Source organism: Arachis hypogaea, chromosome 11 (assembly GCF_003086295.3).
Source record: "Arachis hypogaea cultivar Tifrunner chromosome 11, arahy.Tifrunner.gnm2.J5K5, whole genome shotgun sequence".
Classification (NCBI taxonomy): domain Eukaryota; kingdom Viridiplantae; phylum Streptophyta; class Magnoliopsida; order Fabales; family Fabaceae; genus Arachis; species Arachis hypogaea.
The window spans coordinates 91,101,226-91,127,036 of NC_092046.1; the positions used below are offsets into that span (position 1 = coordinate 91,101,226).

At 39.4% G+C, this 25,811-nt stretch overlaps 1 protein-coding gene across 1 annotated transcript; it reads left to right on the plus strand.

The window, feature by feature from the left end:
* The first annotated feature begins 9,711 nt into the window (after positions 1–9,711).
* On the plus strand, positions 9,712–10,590 carry LOC112721549 (uncharacterized). Its single transcript, XM_025772603.1, has one exon. The coding sequence runs from the start codon at positions 9,712–9,714 to the stop codon at positions 10,588–10,590; it is 879 nt and encodes a 292-aa protein (XP_025628388.1).
* The last annotated feature ends 15,221 nt before the right edge of the window (positions 10,591–25,811 follow it).

Consider the following 25,811-nt stretch of genomic DNA (forward strand, 5'->3'; position numbering starts at 1 on the left):
TGGCCTCCATAATCAGAACCATGACAGTGCCAAAGAATCTGCTATTTTTCCTCATCTGGGACACATCTCCGAATGATACCATCTGAATACCTTTTAAAAAGGTACGGTTCCTCCCAAATGTAGTACTTTGCATCAGTCAATAGCTTCTTTACTTGTTGCCTACTGTACCCCTTTGGAATAAAATTCATGGCTTTGTAATTTGCAATGTCTGCAAACCATGGAGCCTGCTAAATGAGGAATAATTGCTCATCCGGAAATGTCTCAGTCACAGTTGTGGGTGGTTGCACTCCTTGTTCATGCTCTATTCTAGAAAGATGGTCAGCTACTTGATTTTCTGACCCTTTCCTGTCCTTTATCTCAATGTCAAACTCCTGGAGGAGCAACACCCATCTGATTAATCTTGGTTTGGAGTCTTGTTTGGTTATAAGGTACTTCAAAGCAGCATGATAAGTATAAACAATAACCTTAGAATCAATTAGATAGGACCTAAACTTATCAACAGCATACACAATAGCTAATAGTTCTTTCTCTGTAGTTGTGTAATTCTTTTGAGCATCATTTAACACACGGCTAGCATAGTAAATGACATGTACAAGCTTGCCATGCCTCTGTCCTAAAACAACTCCTATAGTAAAATCACTAGCATCACACATAAATTCAAATGGTAAATCCTAGTCAGGGGGAGCTATAATGGGAGTAGAAGTAAGGTTTGCTTTCGGTGTTTCAAAAGCATGCAGGTATTCAGCATCAAACACAAAAGGAACATCAACAACCAATAGGTTTCTTAGTGGCTTAACAATTTTTGAAAATCCTTTATAAATCTTCTATAAAATCCTGCATGACCCAAGAAACTCCTGACTGCCTTAACATTGGCTGGTGGTGGTAATTTTTCAATTACATCCACCTTTGCTCTATCAACCTCAATCCCCTTACTTGAAATTCGGTGTCCAAGAACAATACCTTCTGTAACCATAAAATGACATTTTTCCCAATTTAAAACAAGGTTTGATTCTTGACACTGTTTCAAGACCAGAGATAAGTGCGTAAGGCATGATTCAAAAGAATTACCAAAAACAGAGAAGTCATCCATAAATACCTCAATAAACTTTTCAACCATATCTGAAAAAATTGAAAGCATACACTTTTGAAAAGTTGCTGGAGCATTAAAAAGTCCAAATGGCATTCTTCTGTAAGCAAATACTCTAAAAGGGCATGTGAATGCTGTCTTTTCCTGATCTTGAGGATCCACTGCAATTTGATTATATCCAGAATATCCATCTAGAAAACAATAAAAAGCATGACCAGCTAACCTCTCAAGCATCTGATCAATGAACGGCAGGGGGAAGTGGTCCTTCCTTGTAGCAGTGTTGAGCCTCCTGTAGTCTATGCACATTCTCCATCCTGTGACTGTTCTTGTAAGAATAAGCTCATTCTTTTCATTCTTGACCACTATCATTCCTCCTTTCTTGGGAACTACCTGCACAGGACTTACCCAAGGACTACAAGAAATAGGGTAAATAATACCTGCTTCCCATAATTTCATTACCTCTTTTTGGACCACCTCTTTCATGGTTGGATTGAGTCTTCTTTGTGATTGCACAACTGGTTTAGCATCATCTTCAAGAAGGATCTTGTGCATGCACTTGATTGGACTAATCCCATTTAAATCACTAATGGTCCACTCAAGAGCTGTTTTATGGCTCCTGAGTACTAAAATAAGCGCCTCTTCCTCTTCAGGCTTCAGGGAAGAGCTAATAATAACTAGATATGAATTATTTTCACCCAAGAACACATATTTCAGAGAAGGGGGCAAAGATTTGAGCTCAAGCTTGGGGACTTCCTCCTCCTTTTATTGGCATGTTCATCAGCTCCTTTTAGGGTGGTGAATCATCAACTTCAACTAATTCATACTCAGAAATAGGATCTAGAACATCATCAAGTACCTCAGTTTCTAACACTTCTTGAACAAGTGGTTCAACAACATCAATTCTCATACACCCTTCAGAGTCATTAGGGTACTTGAGAGCTTTAAAAACATTAAGGACCACCTGTTCTTCATTGACCCTCAGGGTTAATTCACCCTTTTGTACATCAATCAGAGCTCTAGCTATAGCTAAAAAGGGTCTACCAAGAATAATAGAGGATTTTACATCCTCTTCCATGTCTAAAATAACAAAATCAGCAGGAAAAATAAATGGTCCTACTTTCACAAGTAAATCCTCAACAACACCTACAAGTAATTTAATAGAAAGATCAACAAGTTGAAGAGAAATACGAGTGAGTTTTACCTCCTCAATTTGAAGCTTTTTCATCACTAAAAGTGGCATTAGATTAATGCTAGCTCCAAGATCACATAACGCTCTCTGAATGATGACATCTCCAATGGTGCAAGGAATCACAAAGCTTCCTGGATCCTACATCTTTTCAGGAATGTTATGTTGAATAATAGCACTGCATTCCTTGGTTAACACCACTATTTCTTGTTCCCTCCAATTCCTCTTATTATTCAACAATTCTTTCATAAATTTAGCATAAAGAGACATTTGCATAAGAGCCTCTGCAAAATGAATGTTGATCTGCAGCTTCTTGTAGACTTCTAAAAATTTGGAAAATTGCTTGTCCTTGGAAGCCTTCTGAAGCCTCTAAGGATATGGCATTTTTGGCTTGTATTCAGGAGCCTTTGGCAATGTAGGATATGTGTCAAGAGAGTCTGGGAATGTGTTGTCTGTACGCTTTGGAGGCTTGTACTCTACTTCTTCCTTCTTCTCCTCTAGAGCTTCTTTTTCAACTAGATCCTCATTGACCTTGGTCTCAGAACCAGCTACTTTACCACTCCTCAATTGAATAGCCTTGCAATCTTTTCTTGGGTTCACCATTGTATCACCAGAAAATGTATTTGAAGACCTCTCAGGCATTTGCTCATTCAATTGGCCCATTTGCACCTCCAAGTTTCTAATGGAAGCTCTGATTTCCTGCATAAAACTCCTCATCATCTCCCAATTAGAATCTTCTTGGGATTTAGAATTTGCCTGCTGAGGTGGTTGTTGTTGATGAGACTAAAATTGGTGGTTACTGTGATTGTTCTGTTGTAAACAGCCCTGAGAATTATTGTTGAAATTCTGAGATCTTTGAGGTTGGTCTCTCCACCCAAAATTTGGGTGATTTCTCCATCCTTGATTATACGTCTTAGAGTACAGATCATTGTTGGGATTTTTAGGACCACTTCCCATGTAATTGACCTGTTCAGAAGAGGGTTGAGCATTGAAGAACTGAAGATTGATGGTTTAGAAGTTATAGTAAACTCTCGTTGCAAGTATAGTTACTAAACCAAGCAATCAACCTTTCATACAAACGTTTTGGTTGTCACAAGTAACAAACCCATAAATAAATTGATAACCGAAGTATTCAAACCTCGGGTCGTCTTCTCAAGGAACTGCAGGGAAGTATATTCTTATTATTGATTATGAAGATTGTAAATTGGGGTTTTGAAGATGAGGAACAAGTAATTTAAATTGCAATTAAAGTAAGTAAAAGACTGTAATTTAAATAAATAACTGTAAAATACACTTTTGGCAAGGTATGAGAAATTAGAAGTCCTATCGTAGTTATCCATATCAATGATGATGAAAATTGAATCTTAATTCCACTTAGTTAACCTTTGCTAGAGCAAGGGAAAGTCAAGTGACTAATTACTTAGATCCTCAAATCCTAGTTAATCCCTAAGGAAAGATTGGGATTATTGAAGTTCAATTCAATTAGCAAAGATAACGATTATCAATCATGTTGAGTTTGATAACTCCTGAGTTACTGATTTCTTAACTAAGACCAAAAGGGGAAAAGTAAATCTACTAGAATAAAAAAAAATGTCTTCAGATTGGGGATAAAAGTAACATAATTAAAAAGGAAGCAATTGTAAACTGAAATACCTCAAATAACATTAATTCAAAGAGTAATCTGTAACATAGAAGAATTCATAAATTAAATTGAGAAAATAATAAAAAGGAATATTGAACCTGATAGAAAGAGATAATCCTAAAAGCGAATAAAATCCTAAATCTAAATCCTAAAAGAGAGAGAGAGAACCTCTCCCTCAAAACTAAATCTAAATCATGAATAGTAACTAATTGGAGACTTTCCTCTGAATGGATGCATTCCCCCACTTTATAACCTCTGATCTGTGCCTTTTGGACTTGGTTTTGGGCCAAAAAGGGCTTCAGAAATCGCTGGGAGCATTTTCTGTAATTTCTGGTGCGTGGCCTCTGTCACGTGGCCGCGTGGGTCACGCGGTCGCGCCACTTGGAGTTTTCCTTGTCGCGCGGTCGCGTCAGTCATGCGTCCGCGTCAAGCACGCGGTCGCGTCGCTGTTAATTCGCGCTGGTTAGGTTTCTCTCCAGGAAGAACCAGCCTCTTTGTTTGATCTGATCAGAGGTGTATTACTGGAGTTCTTCTGGGATCTTCAGAGTCCTTTCTAGGTACAGGTTCCTAGAGTTTGCAAACACCGGATACTTCAGCTCACAGTATCGGTTTGCAAATTTAATGGGATCAGTAGCAAGGAGTAGTTGGTCAGCCTTCTCCTGCGGGGTAAAGTGTTTCTCCCGCCAGGAGTCATCATGCATGAGGTCCAGTATGGACATGGAGGCTTCTCCTCTTTTCCGTTTGCCATTGGTAGCCTTTCCTTTTCCTTTTCTCTGGGTATCTGACATCCATGGTGGGTTGTCTCCCACCTAGCACTTTTAGTTAAAGTCCTTAAGTTGGACATTGGATGAGCTTTCTGTTTTGGTGGCTTATGCTTAAATTCATCCAGAAATCTCCACCAATGCTTGGAATGCCAATAGCCTCCAAGGTCCCAAACTAGGCATGTGAAGCTTCTGAGCAGCTTCAAACAGATTGTCAGGCTCCCGGGGTAACGAATGTCAGAATGGATTCCAGGATCCCAAACCTTGCTTTTAGATCTGCCTTTGTCTTGATCTATATTTTTCCATCTGGGTGGTTTAGAAATTAGATTCTCACCAAGATAACCAAACCTTTTGCGAGATCCATTCGATAGATCATGATGCCAATCCGCACACTTCAAGTTGAAGCGTGGAACCTTATTGAACCTTGTGCACCAGGTCTGAGCACGAGCCATTTCCCTCTTACTCTTAAAGCCGCAGAGAGCTCTAAGCTGGCCATCTGTTTCAAGCAAACCATATTCAAGCGAAAAAGTAAAGATAAAGGTTAAGGATTGTACCCACTTGAAGCTTGTATTAGGTGGTAATGGCCTTGGGATAGGTGTTTTCAGTGGTTCTGTGAGTTCTATTCCCTTGTGCTCTTCTATGAATTTTTTCACTTCCTTGCAGACTTCTTCAATTGCATCCATGTCCTGATCAAAGCCTTCTATGTCTTCCTCGTCACTTAAGTCATAAACGGGAGATTGAGAGAAATCTACCTCCGCATCATCTTCGCATTCACTTGGGGAAGATTCTGCAATCTCAGAGAATTCACTTGCTGGTGCAAGTTCACTACTGGGAGAACTTAACTTGAGATCATTATCATCAAGGAAACTTGCTTCTTGGATTATTCCATCCAGTTCTTCATAAAAGACTTGCCTTGGGGGCTGTGTACTATCCTCCTCAGCATCAATTGTAATGTCCTTGACAGAATTCTCCACAACTCTAGATTCCCATGGAGGCTCAGCGTCACCTAGGTCTTCAACCAACTCTCTTTCTTGTGTAATGACAGCTTTCTCTACTTGCTCCAGTACGAAGTCATGCTCTGTTCTGTCCGTTGGAGTTTCTAGTATTTTCTTCATGCTACGCTCATCATTAGATTGTCCATGCGGAATTGTGGGGGGTCTTTGAATGTTTGAACGTCTAGAAGATAATTGACTTATTGCTTGCTTCAGTTGATAAAGGGTTGTTTGAAATTGATCTACTGTTTCCTTGAGGCAAACCTCTGATTCTCGGGGTGCTGGATTTGGACGTGGTATATTGGAAAGTGGTGGTGTTTGGGAGTAATTGGATTGGAATCGGGGTAAATGAGGATCGTATGGTGGCGAATGGTGAAAAGAAGCTTGTGAGTGTGGTGGTTCGAAGTTATGTTGAGAGGATGGCCTATAAACACAGGGTGGGACTTGTTGGTAGCAACAAGGTTGTCCACCATGTCTATTTGCTTGGTATGCATTGTAGAATGGTCTTTGTCCATGATATCTTGGAGGGTGTTGTTGCCTAAAGGGTTGATCAGATCCTCTTGGCTGCATCCATCTTTGATTGCTCTGACCTTGATGCATGTTCCTGTTATAACTTTCATTCCTTTCAACAATATTAGAACCAAACTCGAAGCGAGAGGGGTGAGAATTCATAGTATCTAATGGAAATAAAAAGGGAAAATAAACAAGTAAAAGAAAAATATTTACAATAACCAATAATAAGGCACACGATTGCAGTTCTTCGGCAACGGCGCCATTTTGAAGAACTGAAGATTGATGGTTTAGAAGTTAGAGTAAACTCTCGTTGCAAGTATAGTTACTAAACCAAGCAATCAACCTTTCTTACAAACGTTTTGGTTGTCACAAGTAACAAACCCCTAAATAAATTGATAATCGAAGTATTCAAACCTCGGGTCGTCTTCTCAAGGAACTGCAGGGAAGTATGTTCTTATTATTGATTATGAAGATTGTAAATTGGGGTTTTGAAGATGAGGAACAAGTAATTTAAATTGCAATTAAAGTAAGTAAAAGACTATAATTTAAATAAATAACTGTAAAACACACTTTTGGCAAGGTATGAGAAATTACAAGTCATATCCTAGTTATCCTTATCAATGATAATAAAAATAGAATCTTAATTCCACTTAGTTAACCTTTGCTAGAGCAAGGGAAAGTCAAGTGACTAATTAGTTAGATCCTTAAATCCTAGTTAATCCCTAAGGAAAGATTGGGATTATTGAAGTTCAATTCAATTAGCAAAGATAACAATTATCAATCATATTGAGTTTGATAACTCCTGAGTTACTGATTTCTTAACCAAGACCAAAAGGGGAAAAGTAAATCTACTGGAATAAAAAAATGTCTTCAGATTGGGGATAAAAGTAACATAATTAAAAAGGAAGCAATTGTAAACTGAAATACCTCAAATAACATTAATTCAAAGAGTAATCTGTAACATAGAAGAATTCATAAATTAAATTGAGAAAATAATAAAAAGGAATATTGAACTTGATAGAAAGAGATAATCCTGAAAGCGAATAAAATCCTAAATCTAAATCCTAAAAGAGAGAGAGAGAACCTCTCCCTCAAAACTAAATCTAAATCATGAATAGTAACTAATTGGAGACTCTCCTCTGAATGGATGCATTCCCCCACTTCATAACCTCTGATCTGTGCCTTCTGGACTTGGATTTGGGCCAAAAAGGGCTTCAGAAATTGCTGGGAGCATTTTCTGTAATTTTTGGTGCGTGGCCTCTGTCACGCGGCCACGTGGGTCACACGGTCGCGCCACTTGGAGTTTTCCTTGTCTCGCGGTCGCGTCAGTCATGCGTCTGCGTCATATGCGTTTCGCTTAAGGCGCGCGATCGCATCAAGCACGCGGTTGCGTCGCTGTTAATTCGCGCTGGCATGCGGCCGCGTCGTCCATGCGATCGCGTCGCTGCCTGTTTCTTCAAAAACTCCGTTTTATGCTTTCCTTCCAATTTTGTATGTTTCCTTTCCATCCATTAAGTCATTCCTGCCTTAGAAGATCTGAAACTACTCAACTCACGAATCACGACATTGAATGGAAATAAAGAGTAATCAAAATAATTATTTCTAAGCATAGGAAACATGTTTTTCACATACATCACATAATAAGGAAGGGAAAGTAAAACCATGCAATTAATATGAATAAGTGGGTGAAGGATTGAATAAATCACTCAAATTAAGCACAAAATATATCATAAAATATGGGTTTATCAAGCATAATCAGAATTATCATTCTGCACAAAATTACCTGTCATGTTATAAGGGACCTCTTGAGGTGCAGAGTATTGATAGCTGAAACTTGCATTCCACTCATCCGTTGAGTAAGTAGACTTATTTGCTGAGACATAAGCTTGATTTGAGCAAGAAGAGCATTAACAGCTTCCACTTCCAACACGCCTCTCTTCTGAGAGGTCTCAGAGTGCAAAGGATTCTTGTTGGAGGAATATAAGTATTGGTTATTAGCAACCAACTCAATAAGCTCAATAGTCTCCTCTGGTGTCTTCTTCATGTGCAAAGAACCACCTGCAGAATTATCCAAGCGCATCTTGGACATTTTACATAAGCCCTCATAAAAGATATCCAGCTGAGTCCATCTAGAGAACATGTCTGGAGGGCATTGCCTAATCAGTAGCTTGAATCTTTCCCAAGCTTCATAAAGGGTCTCATCCTCTTTCTGTCTGAAAGTCTGAACCTCCACCCTTAGCTTAGTAAGCTTTTGAGGTTGAAAAAATTTTGTCAGAAATCCAGTGATAACCTTGTCCCAAGTATCCAGACTCTCCTTGGATTGAGAACCTAACCATAGTTTTGCTCTATCCCTCACAGAAAATGGGAAGAGCATGAGTTTGTACACCTCAGGATTCACTCCATTGGTCTTCACAGTATCACAAATCTACAGAAAATCAGAGATAAATTGATTTGGGTCTTCACGAGAAAGTCCATGATACTGACAATTTTGTTGTACAAGAGTGACAAGCTGATGCTTCAGTTCAAAATTATTTGCAGCTATAGGAGGCACCACAATGCTTTTTCCATAAAGGTCTGCATTAGGAGCAGTGTAAGAGCCAAGTACTCTTCTAGGTTCCTCATTCCCAATTGGATTTGCCACATTGGCATTAGCAGCATGATTATTATGATCCATGTTGGACTCTGTAGCCTTGTAAAGTCTTGGTTATTGTAAACGTCACCTAAAAGTCCTTTCAGGTTCAGGATCAAAGTCTAACAGAGGTTCTTTGTCTCTGTTCTTGCTCATAAACAGACAGAAGAAAAGAAATGATGGGACTCTCTATGTTAGAGTATAGAGAATTTTCAGTGAGGTAACCTGTGTAAACAAATAAAATAAAAATACTAAATAAAATAAATAAGTAAATTTCAAAAATTGTAGGTAAAATTAGGACGGAAAAATTCGAAATTAACAAGAAAAATAATACCCATTTTAACAAGCTTTTAGGGCGATTTTAATCAAAATTATTTCAATAGTCCCCCGTTTTAACAAGCTCAACCTCAAAGTACTTCTGACTTGGTATCTATTATTGCAGAACTCTCCAAAAATCAACAAAATTTTATGTAGGAAACTAGAGCCTTACTCAGAAACTTGGAGACTCAAATGGGTCAGTTAAGAAAGCAAGCACCAGAGAGAACTACTGATACTGCTCCCAGTGGCATGACACCTAATCCAAAAGAAGAGTGTCAGGCCATTCAATTGAGAAGTGGGAAGATAACATGATCATAGATTAAGGCTAATGAGGAGCAGGTTGAAAAAGAGACCTCAGAGAGGAAAAATGAGGAGGCAGAGCATGTCCCCTCTAAGCACCCTGACAACCCCTTTTTGGTCACTCTTGATACACATCCTGCATTGCCCAAGGCTTGAATATATGTCTAAGATTTCATACTCTCAGAGACTTTAGAAGGCATCTAAGAACAAGCAATTTTCCAAAATTTTGGGGTTTTTTAGAAAGCTTCAGATCAACATCCTTTTTATAGAGTCCCTTAAGCAAATGCCTATTTATGCCAAGTTTATGAAGGAGTTGTTGAGTAAGAAGAGGGATTGGAAAGAAAGTGAGACAGTGGTGCTGACTAAGGAATGTAGTGCAATTATCCAGAAAAATCTTCTAGAGAAGTTGCAGGATCCCGGGAGCTTTCTCATTCCTTGTGCCATTGGAGACACCATGATTCAGAGAGCCTTATATAATCTTGGGGCTAGTATTAACCTCATGCCTCTTTCACTGATGAAAAAACTTCAAATTGATGAGGTAAAATCCACTCACATTTTCCTTCAACTTGGTGATCATTCTATTAAGTATCCCCTTGGAGTTGTTGAAGATTTGTTAGTGAAAGTAGGACATTTCATCTTTCCTGCTGATTTTGTGATATTAGATATGGAAGAGGACAAAAATGCCTCTATAATCCTTGGAAGACCTTTTTTAGCCACAGCAAGAGCTCTGACTAATGTAGAAAAAGGCGAATTGGTTCTGAGAGTCAATGAAGAGGAAATTGTCCTCAATGTGTTCGAAGCCTTACAATACCCTAATGACTCCGAAAGGTGCATGAGAGTTGATATGATTGAACCTCTGATTAAAGAGGCATTTGAAGTTGAGAAACTTGATGATGTTCTAGAGCCTCCCTCTGAGGATACTTTGCTTGAAATTGATGATTCAACACCTCATAAGGAGAAATCCCACACGGCTATCACTCAGGAAGGGGCTCCGAAACTTGAGTTGAAGCCTCTACCTCCATCTTTAAAGTATGCTTTCCTGGGAGAACAAGACATTTATCCAGTGATCATTAACTCTTCTCTAAAACATGAGGAGGAAAAGGCGCTGATTCAAGTACTCTGGAGTCATAAACTGCTATTAGATAAACCATTAGTGATTTAAAGGGGATTAGTCCAACCAAGTGTATACACAAGATCTTATTAGAGGATGATGCTAAACCAATTATGCAACTACAGAGGTGACTAAATCCAACCATGAAAGAAATGGTCCAGAAAGAAATAATGAAGCTTTGGGAAGCCAAGATCATCTACCCTATTTCTGACAGCCCATGCGTATGTCCTGTACAAATGGGTCCTAAAAAATTAGGGATGACAGTAATTCAGAATGATAAAAAAGAGCTCATTCCTACAAGAACCGTCATAGGGTGGCGCATGTGTATTGACTACAGAAGGCTCAACAATGCTACATGCAAGGATCACTTTTCCCTAAATTTCATGGATCAGATGCTTGAGAGGTTAGCCGGCCATGCTTTTTACTGCTTTCTAGATGGATACTCTGGCTATAATCAGATTGCTGTAGACCCTCAAGATCAGGAGAAGACGGCGTTCACTTGTCCTTTTAGAGTATTTGTTTATCAGAGGATGTCGTTTGGACTCTGTAATGCCCCAACAACTTTTCAGAGGTGTATGCTTTCTATTTTCTCAGACATAGTTAAAAAGTTCATTGAGATATTTATAGATGACTTCTCTATTTTTGGTGATTCTTTTAATTCTTGCCTTAAGCATCTATCCTTCGTCTTGAAACAGTGTCAAGAAATAAACCTTGTTTTAAATTGGAAAAAAATGCCACTTTATGGTAACTAATGGTATTGTTCTTGGTCACTGGATTTTAAACAAAGGAATATAGGTTGATAAAGCTAAAGTGGTGGTGATTAAAAAATTACCACCTCCTACTAATGTTAAGTCAATAAGGAGATTCTTAGGACATGTAAGATTTTACAAGAGGTTCATAAATGACTTTTCTAAAATTGCAAAACCATTGAGCAACTTCTTGGTTGCTGACACTCTTTTTAATTTTGACAATGATTGCTTGCATGCCTTTGAAACTCTAAAAGCAAAGCTTGTTTCTACACCCATCATAGCCCCTCCCAAAAAGGATTTACCATTTGAGCTAATGTGCGATGCCAGTGATTATGCTATAGGGGCTGTTGTTGCGAGAATTAGTGTTGGTCTAGAATTTCACAAAATAGAATCTCATTGCAAGTATAGTCCAAACCAATAACTAACTCTCAGTCAAAGTTTAATTTTCAAAATAAAAATAACCGAGAGTAATTAAACCTCGGGTCATCTCCCTAGGATTTGCAATTAAGGTGTCAATACTCTTAGTTGTGAAGAAAAGGGGTTTTTCAAGTATAAAATGGAAAATTAAAAGAACTAAGGAATGAAAGAACTAAGAAGAGATCAAAATTGAAATTAATGCAAGTAAAAAGGAAATAATATCAAAACTTAATTAGTGAAAATGCTATAAATACATAAAAGAGCCTTAACTTGGGAATAAGAATTAAAGAATCCTATTGATGAGCCGAATTCACTCTCCATATAAAAATGGTGAATCCGTTCTTTTGGCAAGCGCACCAAAATTATCGTCAAGTAATAACCCACAGTGGAGTGGGATCGTATCCACAGAGATTGGTAGATTTGAACAATTTTAATTAATTAGTGAATTAGTCAAGCTAAGCAGAATAGATTGTGATTGCAGAATTGTAAATGTGTAGAAATATAAATGACATCAAAAGTAAAGGAACGCAATAAATGGCAATAAAGTAAAGTGCATAAACATAAATGACTCAAAGTAAATGGGAATGGGGATTTGCAGAGTATAAAGAAAGCTATAAAGAAAGTGGAAAATAAGAATAGGGGGATTCATTGAGATCAGGAGATGTTGTATCTTTGGATTAAATCCAGCTTATATCCTCTTCAATCATGCAACTCATTGACCTCTTGGCAATCATGATTGATTGAGCCCCAATCCCTTGGTGACTCAATCTCCCAGATCTTGATCAATAGCCAATTCCTTGGTCTAATTGCTCATGAAGAGAGATATGCTTGGTCCCTGATTATACCACACATCATCATAGGTCCAAGTAGAGGGAGGATTACATGTCACCATATCCAAACACCAAAATCCAGATCCTACTCAAGTGTGAGAAGGGATTTATAGCTTGGTTTCATGTTTCCTTTTCCAAGGTTCCCATGAAACCCATTTTGCATTCAACCCCTTTTCCAAGGTGATTGAATACTAACATTAAAACGAAATTCCTTCTAGCAAATCAAAGAGAAGATGAAGAGAAGAAGAAATTCACTATCATTAATCCATCAAGTACAACAGAGATCCCTCTCTCAATGAGAGGGAATTTAGCTACCATAGCTCAAGGAAAAGTAAGAGATGGAAAAGTGAATCTAACTATGCTTCAACTAATAGCTCAATAGCTTAACCCCTTTTTCAGTACTTTCAGGGGGTATTTATACTACTCCTAGCACTAGCAAATAAAGGAATTACAAAAATTGAAAAGAAAAATACAATTTGGAGGGAAAAGAAACTCAATAAACCTGATCTCACAGCTGGCGTGTGGTTGGTGCTTCAGTGGCGTGCCACGCCTGCTCTGAATCTGACTTGGCGTGCCACGCCCAGCTCTCAAGTGGCACGCCTTCCTTCATTGATCACCCTGGCGTGCCATGCCTTCGAGCCCAAGTGGCACGCCCATGGTTCTTTAAACACTTGTGTGGTCTGGCGTGCCACGTTTTCGAGCCCAAGTGGCATGCCCAGGCCTTCTTCCTCTTCTTCTTAGCTTCTGGAAAGTTGAACTGGCGTGGCATGCCCAGGGTCTAGCGTGCCACGCCCATTATGTGTGCTTGGACTTCCTCTCTGGAAAATTGAACTATCGTGGCACGCTTAGGGTCTGGCATGCCATGCCCATCATGTGCTTGGCTTCTTTGCTGGCGTACCATGCCCAGAACTCAAGTGGCACGCCCAGGTCTTCTCTTGCTTGATTGGTGATGATGGCGTGCTACGCCTGAGACTCAAGTGGCACGCCTGGGTGGAGAATAGTAGCTGGCATGCCATGCCTTCGATACCAAGTGGCACGCCCAAGTGATTTTTAAAGCTGGCGTCCCACGCCTTCGATACGAAGTGGCATGTCCATGGCTCAAGTGGTGGGTTAGGCGTGCCACGCCCAGCCTGGCGTGCTACGCCCCTTTAGTGGCTTTCATTGTTGTTCTTTGGAAAGTTGTATTGGCGTGCCATGCCCGTGTAAATGCTTAGAGAATCCCCTCTGGACTTCAGTACTGGCGTGCCACGCCCAGCTCCTGGCATGCCACGCCAAAGCATTTTTGTGGCGTTTGCTCCAAGTGGCATGCCAGTTTCACACGCCCAGCTTGTTTTGTTGTTTTCTTCCCCATTTTGATGTCTTTTTTACCTGAAATTCAGCACAAACTCATTTCAAAGCAATGTACTATAATGTTCATCAAATAATGCATGAATTACAATGATCAAATGAGATTATTCTCTTTTATGGTCCTTTTTATGAAAGAAAAAGGGTAGATGATGCAAGTCATCACAACACCAAACTTAAGCTTTGCTTGTCCCAAGCAAATTAGTGTGAGTAGCCCTTTTATGATTTGAGACTTTGACCTTGAATGGATGCAAACATGACTAAGAGTAGGACTAAGTGCTTAACATATGCATGAATAATTTTGTTTCAATGTCACAAAGAACTCCTAGATCTTTGAGGGTTCCTTCAAGTATAAGCTTTAGGGGTCCTTTTTATTGATTGTCACCTTGAAGTAGCAAGAGTTGTTTTAATTTCTTTTTGGTTGTTCTTTCTTTTCTATTTATTGACCACGACTCTAAGTGTTTTGTCTCAAGACAACCCTTTAGTTAGGCTTTCAATTAGTACTCTCAAACCAGTTGGCTTTAGGGTACTAGGTGTTGAAACACCCCTAAGAATTTACTTGCCCAGGTCTCTTCTTGACACATTCTTCACCACAAGCATCTACTAGGTTCTCTAACTCTTTTGAGCTTTTTAATGTTTCTTTCCATCCTAGTTGTTGATGCTCAGAGCCTTGGGTCTTTATTGCTTACTACTTCTTGGTTCTATAGATGTTCAAGGAACACCCTTTAACCTTTACTTGTTATACCCTTCAAAGACTAGTTGCCTTTCATGACTCATTTTCTTTTTAGCTCATTCAAGATTCTACACTTAGTTCCTTGTCTCTTAGTTTTTGAATGGCCTCTCTTGGTTTTAGTCTCTTTTAATCTTGTTCTTATAACAACTCACAATAACTCTTATGGAAACAACTATGCTTTTATTGATGTTGCAAAAACTTGAAGTAACATTGCATTTTTTTTCTTGTAGTTAAAAAGGACTCATAAAAGGCTTTCAAGACATGAAAAAAAACTAAGCATTGAAATTAAACTATCCTAATGTTGCAATTATTCAGAGACAGAATTTAAAACATAGAGAAAACTAAGCAAAATTCAGAAATCAGAGAGTGTCAACCATGGGACTTAACAACCTTGAGCAGCTTCAACTTTAGTTCATTGGCCCTTTTCCTTTGTCTTTCTTCTTGGAAGGGGAGGAGTCATCTTCATCCTTTTTGGAAGATCCCTCTTGTGCCTTATCATCTTTGGGCTTCCAAAATCCTAGCCTTCTCATGTAGGATTTCACATTTTCTTTGTGCTGGTATGCGATTTTTTCCTGCCGTGCACTGAGTTCCTCCATTTTTTGCATATAGGTAGGGTAATTGGGATTCATGTTGGCTACTACATTGCACAAGTAGCTCAACTTTGTTTGTGCATAGCAATTATATTCCCTTCTTGCTACAGTTCTTGCTTCGTAAAGGTGTCTGAATTCAGCAAGGCTCCCCATTTGTTGTAGTTGATATTCCAGAATCATTCCTAGGCTGCCTTGCATCTCTCCCCAATTGATATGGTCTTGCTGCTCTTTTAGGTGCCCCATACTCCCTTGGAGTTGTTGTATGTTCTCATTTACTTGGTTCCATTGTTGTTATTGATTATTTTTGAGTTGGTTGACATCCTCTCTCAGATGATGTAGGTCTCCCTTCATTTGGTGTACATCCCCTTGCAATTGTTCCCAACTGAATCCTTCTAGAAATTGTTGGTATTGCTGATATGGTGGTTGGAGTGCTAGAAAATGTGGTTGCTCCTCTGCCTCTTCTTCTTCTTGTTGTTGTTGCACATGTGGCTCATGAACATGAGCTCTATGCTCCCTGGCCGTCTGAAGTGGGTTGACGGCCACCACTTTGGCCATCTTCTTGGCAGTTATGGGCTTTTCTTACTCCACTAGCACTTCATCAATAATTTTCTCTACCCCAACTTTATCACACAGCCTCTGGATGATGCTGGAAAATGGTAACCTTGAGCTATCTTTGGTACTTTTCAGCACTTTATTGATGTTGTTGGCAATCAATTCCCCAATATTGACATTCTCACCTTTCATGATACTGTATATGAGCACATCTCTCTCTTTGGTCACCTCTGAAGTGTTGGATGTGAGGATTAGGGGCCTTAAATCTCTTCTTCTCAGCTGGTTGGGCCTCCCATCCTTGTCGTTTATCCATTGTACATTCAACACACAGATTTTATTGAGAATTTCATCAAATCATGGGTCTTGTTGCTTCATTCTTTCCTCATAGCTTCGATTGGAGGTTGTCCACTTCACCATCAGCATCCTCTCTATGTTAGTGGGGCTGTAATCAATGGATTTCCCCCTCATATAGCTAAGATAGCCATAGGGTTGTCCTGGTTGAGGCACGGCATTGGCATTGAACTCTCTCACCAAGCTTTCCACCACCTTCTTTGGTGGGTTGCACAAGAGTGCCCAGCCTCTGTTGTTGATCTCCCTGTTGATCTCAGGGTGCTCGTTTCTCCCCAGCTAGAAACCAACCTCTGGAATGATTCCCCTCTCACTCATCCAACTATAAAACTGGTTTTGGTTGAATACGGAGAGGAACTTGTACTCATTGAAGCCTGAACTCGAGGATCCATAGATTGGTTCCTTAGTCTTTTTTCCTTTGATGCTGAGGTTTTTGGTGGTGCCATTGGGTTGAGAAAGTGTGTTTGAAGGTTTAAAGAAAGTTAGGGAATGTTGCAAGAGCAAGTAAAATAAAGTTTTGTCCCAACACCAAACTTAGAGCTTGATTGTCCCAATCAAGAAAAGGAAAAGAAGTAAGGAAAGAAAGGTAAGGATAAAAGAAAAGAGATGAAAAGAAAGAAAGACTTGTGGAGTCTTTTCGTATGTGAATTGGGGTTTAAAGTGTAAGGAGAGGTGGGAAAAGTGGGGGCTTTTATAGGGGTGGAAAGTGTGGTTCGAATGGTAGAAAGTAAGGCAATTCAATGTTTTCCCACTTAGGGAGTGGCGCCTAGCGTGGGAAGAGGCGCCAATCCTTATCCCACTTTGCTTCCTGCATGTTTTGAGTTCCAAAGTGCAAGTACACTTTGACCTCTTTGCTTTATGCGCTATCAATCATGTGGGCCCCTTTCTCTCTCCTGAAAATAAAACTGAAACCCTTTTAGTAATGACAAAAGAATCCTCCACATTCCTTTTTAATATGAGTGAATGAATTTGCAACTGATGGGTGTCCCTTGGGACACCAAACTTAATCCCATTGCATCATAATAAATTGGGTTCATCATTGGGTTTTTAATATGTTCATAAAGGTAGAATAATTCCAATCCTTTCATATCCTTTTGCTTCCATCCTCTTCTGAACACAATCAAACCACATTCATGCTCTTCCCAATATATTAAATGCTTTCAGATCGAGTAGTATTGGGTTTGCTAGATGATAGTATTTTATATGGGTGTGGTCACACCAAACTTAATCTCTGGGCTTACCTTCAAATATAATTTGTTCAACGGTAGTAAGCCTAGATTAAGTAGATTGGTGGCCACACCAAACTTAGCTCTTTAGCTAGTTCCCAGCCCAATAACTTATCATTAGCAAATGTATTCATCAAATTGCATTTTCAGAATAAAAGAGAACAGAATATAAGGATCTCGTAAACTACCAGAACTAATATTAAACTTCTTAATTCACTACCTACAATCTACTTCTAGAAGGCAAGAAAACACAACTTTTAATTGAAACTCAAACTACGTAAATTGGCAAATTGTAACTACTTCTAAGAAAGCAATAAATCAAAAAGGATATAAAGTGTTGGGGTGCCTCCCAACGAGCGCTTCTTTATCATCACTAGCTTGACGTTCTTCCTTTCTTAGCTGAGGTTGTTGCTCACTCTCTTCTCATCCAGTGAGTCCCCTAGGTAAGGCTTGAGTCTATGGCCATTCATAGTGAAGGTTCTTTGTGTTTTGTCCTCCATAAGCTCTACATGGTCATAGGGGGACACCTTGAGGATGGTGAAGGGTCCTGACTAGCGAGACTTAAGCTTTCCTGGGAAGAACTTGAGTCTTAAATTATACAGCAGCACCTTTTATCCTTTAGTGAACTCCCTCCATGCTATCTTCTGATCATGCCACCTTTTTGTGTTCTCTTTGTAGATCTTTCCATTCTTATATGCTTGATTCCTAAACTCCTCCAGCTCGTTGAGTTGCATTAGTCTCTTTTCTCCAGTAGCTTAATCATCAAAGTTTAGCATTTTTAGAGCCCAGAATGCTCTATGCTCAAGCTCAACTGGTAAGTGGCAAGCCTTACCAAACACTAGTTGGTATGGAGACATCCCAATAGGTGTTTTGAAGACTGTCCTGTAGGCCCACAATGCATCATCTAACTTCTTAGACCAATCCTTTCTTGAGCTTCCAACAGTTTTTTCAAGAATTCTTTTGAGTTTTCTATTTGAAATCTCTGCTTGCTCGTTGGTCTGTGGGTGGTATGGAGTTGCCACCTTGTGCTTGACTCCATACTTAGAGAGGAGTGCTTCAAGTTGCCTATTGCAGAAGTGTGTTCCTCCATCACTGATGAGAGCTCTAGAAACTCCAAATCTACTGAAGATATTCTTTCTCAAAAAGCTCATCACAACCTTGTTGTCATTTATTGGAGTGGCTATGGCTTCTACCCACTTTGACACATAATTTACAGCCACCAATATATAACTGTTTGAGTAGGAGGATGGGAATGGTCCCATAAAATCAATTCCCTACACGTCAAAAAATTCTAACTCCATTATGAACCTCTGTGGCATCTCATTTCTTTTAGGTAGATTGCCAGTCCTTTGGCATTCATCACACCTTGACACCAAGTCTTTTGCATCTTTGAAAATGGTTGGCCAGTAGAATCCACATTGTAGCACTTTGGCTGCAGTTCTTTCCCTACTAAAATGGCCTCCATATACAGATTCATGACATTGCCAAAGCACTTCTTGTCCTTCTTCATGGGAAATACACCTTCTCAAGATTCCATATGCACATTTTTTGAACAAATAGGGCTCATCCCAGATGTAATGTTTAGCATCTTTGACTAGCTTTTTCCTCATGTGCTTGTTGATGTTAGTTGGTAGTTCCCCAATAGCCTTGAAGTTGGCTATATCTGCGAACCAAGGGGCCTCTTGGATCATCATCAACTGCTCATCAGGGAAGCTCTCATTCACTGCAAATTGGTATGCCTCCTCTTCTTCTTGTGAAATCCTTGAGAGGTGGTCAGCTACTTTGTTTTCTGCTCCACTCCTATCTTTAATTTCAATGTCAAACTCTTGGAGTAGCAGGATCCATCTTATTAGTCCGGGCTTGGACTCTTGTTTGGTAAGCAAGTATTTGAGTGCTGCATGATCAGTGAATACAATTACTTTAGAACCAATAAGATATGATCTAAATTTATCAAAAGCAAAGACAATGGCAAGTAGTTCCTTCTCTGTAGTGGTATAGTTCCTTTGATTCTCATTAAGGACCTTGCTAGCATAATAAATGACATGCACCAATTTGTCCTTCCTCTGTCCTAAAACAGCACCCACAGCAAAATCTGATGCATCACACATCAACTCAAAAGGTAAATCCCAGCATGGTGGTGCTATGATAGGCGCAGAGGAGAGTTTGTTCTTAAGTTCTTCAAAGGCTAGCATGCATTCATTATAAAAAACAAAAGGTACATTAGAGACAAGTAGGTTGCTCAAAGGTTTGGCAACCTTGGAGAAGTCTCTAATGAACCTCCTATAGAAGCCAGCATGTCCTAGAAAACTTCTAATTGCTTTGACATTGCAAGGTGGGGGTAACTTTTCAATCACCTCCACCTTAGCCTTGTCCACCTCTATGCCCCTTTTTGAGATCTTATGACCAAGAACCACCCCCTCTGTAACCATGAAATGGCATTTCTCCTAGTTCAAGACAAGGTTGGTCTCTTGGCATCTCTTTAGCACCAAGGCTAAGTGGTGTAAGCAATTAGAATATGAGTTACCAAATACAGAGAAGTCATTCATAAACACTTCAATGAATCTTTCAATCATGTTTGAAAATATGGAGAGCATACACCTTTAGAATGTTGCAGGTGCATTGCACAATCCAAAGGGCATTCTCCTATAAGCAAAGACACCATATGGACAAGTAAATGAGGTTTTCTCCTGGTCCTTGGGGTCTACAATTATTTGGTTGTAACCCGAATAACTATCCAGAAAGCAATAATATTCATGTCCTGCCAATCTTTCAAGCATCTGATCCATGAACGGTAAGGGGAAGTGATCCTTCCTGGTGGCCTCATTAAGCTTCCTATAGTCAATGCACATGTGCCAGCCAGTCACTGGTCTTGTTGGTATCAGCTCATTCTTCTCATTTGGCACAACAGTGACCCCTCCTTTCTTAGGAAATACTTGCACAGGGCTTACCTAAGGGCTGTCTGAAATGGGGTAAATCACCCCTGCTTGCCACAGCTTCAACACTTCATTTTGGATCACTTTATTCATGGTTAGATTCAGCCTTCTTTGTTGTTTTCTTGAGGGCTTAGCACCTTCCTCAAGTAGGATCTTGTGCATGCACATTGAAGGATTGATTCCTTTTAAGTCTGCAAGTGTCCAACCTATAGCATCCTTATATTGTTTCGGCACTTGGATAAGCTCCTCTTCTTGCTCGTTACTCAAGCTTGAATTGATGATCACTGGATAAGTGTTGTTATCACTCAAATATGCATATTTCAAGCTTGGTGGTAAGGTCTTCAGCTCTAGTTTTGGTGCCTCCACTTCTTTGTTGTCCTTGTGGTTCAACATGATTGAATTCTCCATGGTTTTTTGTGGTAGTTCTCCACTTGGTGTTTGTTGTTCTAACCCCATAGTTCTTTCACATTGTTCTTCTTCCAAAACCCCTTGAACTACTGTTCTATGGTGTCTACCATCATGCATTCTCCTATGGATTCCTTGGGGTAACTCATTGCCTTAAAGACATTGAAGACCATCTTCTCATCATGTAACCTCAAGACTAGTTCCCCTTTTTACACATCAATGATGGCTCCAACAGTTGCTAGGAATGGCCTTCCTAGGATAATTGATGTGTTAGCCTCTTCTTCCATATCCAACACAACAAAGTCAGCTGGGAAAATGAACTCTCCCACCTTCACCAACAAGTCTTTCACTACCCCATGTGGGAATTTGAATGTTCTGTCAGCCAATTGGAGTGCCATTCTTGTTGGCTTGGCTTCCTCAATATTTATCTTCCTCATCATGGTTAGGGACATGATATTGATGCTAGCTCCCAAGTCACACAAGGCTTTCACAATATTGATATTCCCTATGAAGCAGGGGATTTGGAAACTCCCTGGGTCTTTTATTTTTTGAGGGAGCTTCTTTTGTATGATGGCACTACACTCCTCAGTTAGCACTATGGTCTCCTTTTCTCCCCAGTTTCTTTTTCTTGTCAAGAGCTCCTTTAAAAATTTGGCATAAAGTGGCATTTGCTCTAATGCCTCAGCAAATGGTATGTTGATTTGGAGCTTCTTGAAGATCTCTAAGAATCTAGAGAACTGGCTATCCTTCCCATCTTTCCTCAGCCTTTGTAGATATGGTGCCTTTGGCACATAAGGCTTCAAGACTGGCTTTGGTGAGGAGGGGGCAGGGGTTGCTTCTTCATTCTTATTTTCATGCTTTTCTGCAGCTTTTTTTTCATGGTCGTCCTGGCTTGGGGTTGCCTCTTCTACAACTTTTCTGCTTCTAAGTGTGATAGCCTTGCATTCTCCTCTTGGGTTGGCCATGGTATCACTAGGAAATGTATGTGTAGACATAGGAATTTGCTTGGATAGAATCCCCACTTGTGCTTCCAATTTTGAAATAGTTGCACCTTGATTCTTTAGATTCGATCTGTATTATTCTTGGTTGGCATCTATCCTCTTGTCAGCTTGTGTTTGTCTCTCCAAAAGAGTGGAAATAGCTCCTGTCAGCTGTGATGACAGTTGTGCTATTGCAGCCTCTACTCTCTCAAAGTTGCTCTTAATTTCACATGGTTGCATGGTTGAGGTTGATGCTTCTTGATGGGGGTTGTTGTTTGTTTGTTGAGTAGAATGGTATGATGTGTTTTGTGAGTTGTGATAGGGTCTTTTGTTGTTTGATTGATGGTTGGGGTTATGATTGTGGTATTAATTGGCTTGGTATGGCTTGTTATGGTCTTGGTTGTGGCTTTGTTGGTTCCCTCACCCAAAATTTAGGTGGTTGTTTGATAAACACTAATTTTGTGGTTTATCTTGTGCTTAATTTGGGGGATTTTATCATTTTTTTCTCATATTTATTCAATGAAATAGCATGATTTTATAATTCTCTCTAAATTTGTGCTTAAATATAAAAATATGCTTTTTAGGCATTAAAATAGCTAAATTCAATCCACTTTAATTCCATTCGATGCCTTGATGTATTTTTTGAGTGATTTCAGGTTTATAAGGCAAGTATTGGATGGAAAAAGTGAGGAGAAAAGCATGCAAAGTGGGAGAACTCATGAAGAAATGAAGGAACCGTAAAGCTGTCAAGCTTGACCTCTTCGCACTCAATCGATCATAACTTGAGCTAAAGAGGTCCAAATGAGGCGGTTCTAGTTGTGTTGGAAAGCTAACATCTGGGGCTTCAAAATGATATAAAATTTGCCATAGTTGCTTCACGTTTAGAGACGCGCATGCACACCATACGTGTGCGTGTCGATGGAGCAGCGTGATTCACTAAAGTGAAATCATGGCCAGCGATTTGTAGAGCATTTTGTGCCAAATCCAACTCATTTCTAATGCTATTTCATGCAGAATTCAAGCTTGGGCAAAAGGGGAGCAATTGTTTTGTAACTTAGCATCATGTAGGTTAGTTTCTAGAGAGAGAAGCTCCCTCTTCTCTCTAGAATTAGGGTTCCTAGGGTTAATTGCATCATAGATCCATGTTTAATTCTTTGCTTTCATCTTGTTTCTTCTACAATTTTATGCTCTAGTAATATAATTCTCTTGCTCTCTCTTGTTAATTTCCCTTTTTGTTCTCTTTTGTGATGATGAACTCTTGATGGATTTGGATCTCTTTTATGAAATTTATGTTTGATGTTCTTTTAATTGTTGATTTGAGTTGCGAATTTACTTTTCTTGCAATTAGTAGTTGGTAGATTTATTATTCTTGCACTTTTACTATGCTTTCCATTTGTACCCACCAAGTGTTTGAAAAAATGCTTGGTTGGGCTTTAGAGTAGACTTTGAGCATTCTTGGCTTGGAAAGAGTAATTAGGTAATCTTGAGTCATGAAAACCCAACCTATGTTGGTGATCTAGAGTTGTTAGTTAATATCATTTCCATTGACTCTAATCTCTTGCTAATCCAATTAGTGAGTTGATTAGGACATTTAGATTGAGATTAGCTAGTCTTGTTAGACTTTCTCTCATGGAAGATAACCTATATCTTCTTTCATTATTGGGGATGACGTAATAAGATAAATTCTTGTTAATTATTGTTATTAGTGACTAGGATGGAAGGCCTATAATCTCAATTCTTGCCATGAATGTCTCTCTTTATTAATCGCTTTTCTTTATTTTACTTTCTTTAATTGCTTGCTTGATTTACTTTTCTTGCCATTTATTTTCTGCCCCTTATAAATCAAACCCCCTTGTTCCTTCATAGCCAATAAGCATACACTTCATTGCAATTCCTCGTGAGACGACCCGGAGTCTAAATACTTCGGTTAATTTTCATTGGGGTTTGTACTTGTGACAAAACCATATCTTAATTTGATGCGAGAATTGTTTGTTGGTTTGGAGCTATGCTTACAATGAAGAAATTCCTCTTTCTATAAGATAAATTCCTAACCAACACGATCCTTGCTATCAAATTAATGGCGCCGTTGCCGAGGAGTTGCAATTGTTCTATGTTATTGGCTATTGTATATATTGTGAATAGCTTGAATTTTGGTTTATTTGTTAGTTTTTGCTAGTGTAGAATTTTGCTCTCTTTGTTTCTTATTAGTCTTTGTTTTTATTTTCTCTTTCACTATGAATTCTCATCCTTTTGGCTATGAGCATGGTTACAACTATGTTGTAGGAAATGGAAGCTTCAATGGAGACGTGCATCAAGGATTTGGAGATCAAAGGTGGGAGGAGTCCCAAGCTTATGGACAACTTTCTTGGCAACAACCTCCTCCGGTTTCTTATGGGTACAATTCAAATCTTGATGCATACCAATCAAATGTATGTGATGACCCTCATTGTGGTTGTCAACCACAATCATCATATGCAAATGAACCCCCTCCTCAATATAGCCCTCCACCATACTTACATGCCCCATACTACCATCCACCTCCATATGATCCTAACCCATACCTACCATACCAACCACCATATCAACCATATCTAGAGCCACCACCATTCCAACACTAATACTCCCAAGAGCCACAAATTCCACACACATCACCTCAAGAGTTTCACCAATATGAACCACCTTCTAATTACAACAACCTTCCCTCAAACAGTGAACCCTCTCTTCCATCATCACCTCCCGATGAAGCCCTCATACTAGAATTAAGAGATATTGAATCTCATATCTTAAGGCGACACGAGGAGGATGAAAAGAAGTTTGAGGAGTTAAGAGCAAAAATGGCTATCATGGTAGAAGCCATTGGCAACATAGTCTCATCCCGCCTAAGCCTATGCGATCAAGGCACTCCCATTGTTAAATATGGAGAAGCACCCAAAGAGCTTAGTAAGGGAGTAGAATTGGAGCTTCAAGGTGAAGAAGATGAGTTAAAGTAAGAAGTGCAACAAGAAGAGAAGGTAGAGATGATTAAACCAAGGGAAGTAGTGGTTGGAACCTTAGGATATGTTGAGTATACAGAGGAGTCACAAATTGAAGAGCCTTCTTCCATGGAGTTTGAAGTTAATGTTGAGGAGGAGAGTGCACAATCTCCAAGACACAATGTGATTGAAGAATTGGAAGAAGTGTTCCAACCAATAGGCCTCCTATTTATGATGATTCCGCATCAACATATGATCCTTTTGAGTGTGAGGAACCCTTCCCCACTATACTTGGAATTGATGATGAGGTAGATTTTACTCAACCTCCTATTTATGATTTGAGTGATGGGGAAGGACTAGAGGACATTGGTGAAGAAGAACTTGAACTTGAGGAAGCTTGGCAAGAGGTAAAGCTTAAAGAACCTTGCCAAGTGGTGGAAGCCTCTAGGAGAGGATGGAAGGGAGTAGAGCGCGCCTTGTCAAGATCATTGGGAACTCCTCCACCTAGGTTGTCATCTATTCCTTTATTTGAGTGGGTAAAACATCTAACTCTTAGCTTTATTATACCATTTGAATTTGGTTTGCTTGAGACGGATGGCAAACTTAGGGCACTTTGTGGAATTAAGCGTAAAAGGAGGATGTTTAGTGGTTGGCGTTGTAAGTCTAGGCTCATTATGGTTGAAGCTTCAAGGAGCAAAGGTTGGACTAGTGCTCAATTGAATGGGTCTAGGAGGATAATTTGGTGCTTCCATGAGAATTCATCTCTCTTGCCACTCGGAGGAAATCACCATGATCCACTCAAGGATGGGTGTAAAAACAAAGTGTCGGATCCCGGATCACAGAAGGAAAATCAACTTTGGGAGCCCATGGTTTGTGAAGAACTCCATCAAAGCTTGGAGTTATTAACTTTGAATGATGAAGCGCAATGGAAGTCCAAGCATTGGTGGATGTTCAAGGATGGATTCAAGCACAAGCCATCTTGATGGATAGCTCCCCATAAGTCCAATTTAAGGACAATAAACAAAAGTGCTAGGTGGGAGACACCCCACCATAGTAATATCCTTTCATTTTTCTCTTTTGTACATATTGGTAAAATACGTTTAATTTCATGTTTTGATTGATTTGTTAAGTTTGTTTGGTAGTTTAGTGTGTTGAATAAGGTTCTGTGGTGTTTTGGTAGTTGTTTGGAGGTT

Excerpts from the sequence above, each read along its gene's own strand:
- LOC112721549 (XM_025772603.1), top strand. The coding sequence starts at position 9,712 with ATGCCTATTTATGCCAAGTTTATGAAGGAGTTGTTGAGTAAGAAGAGG.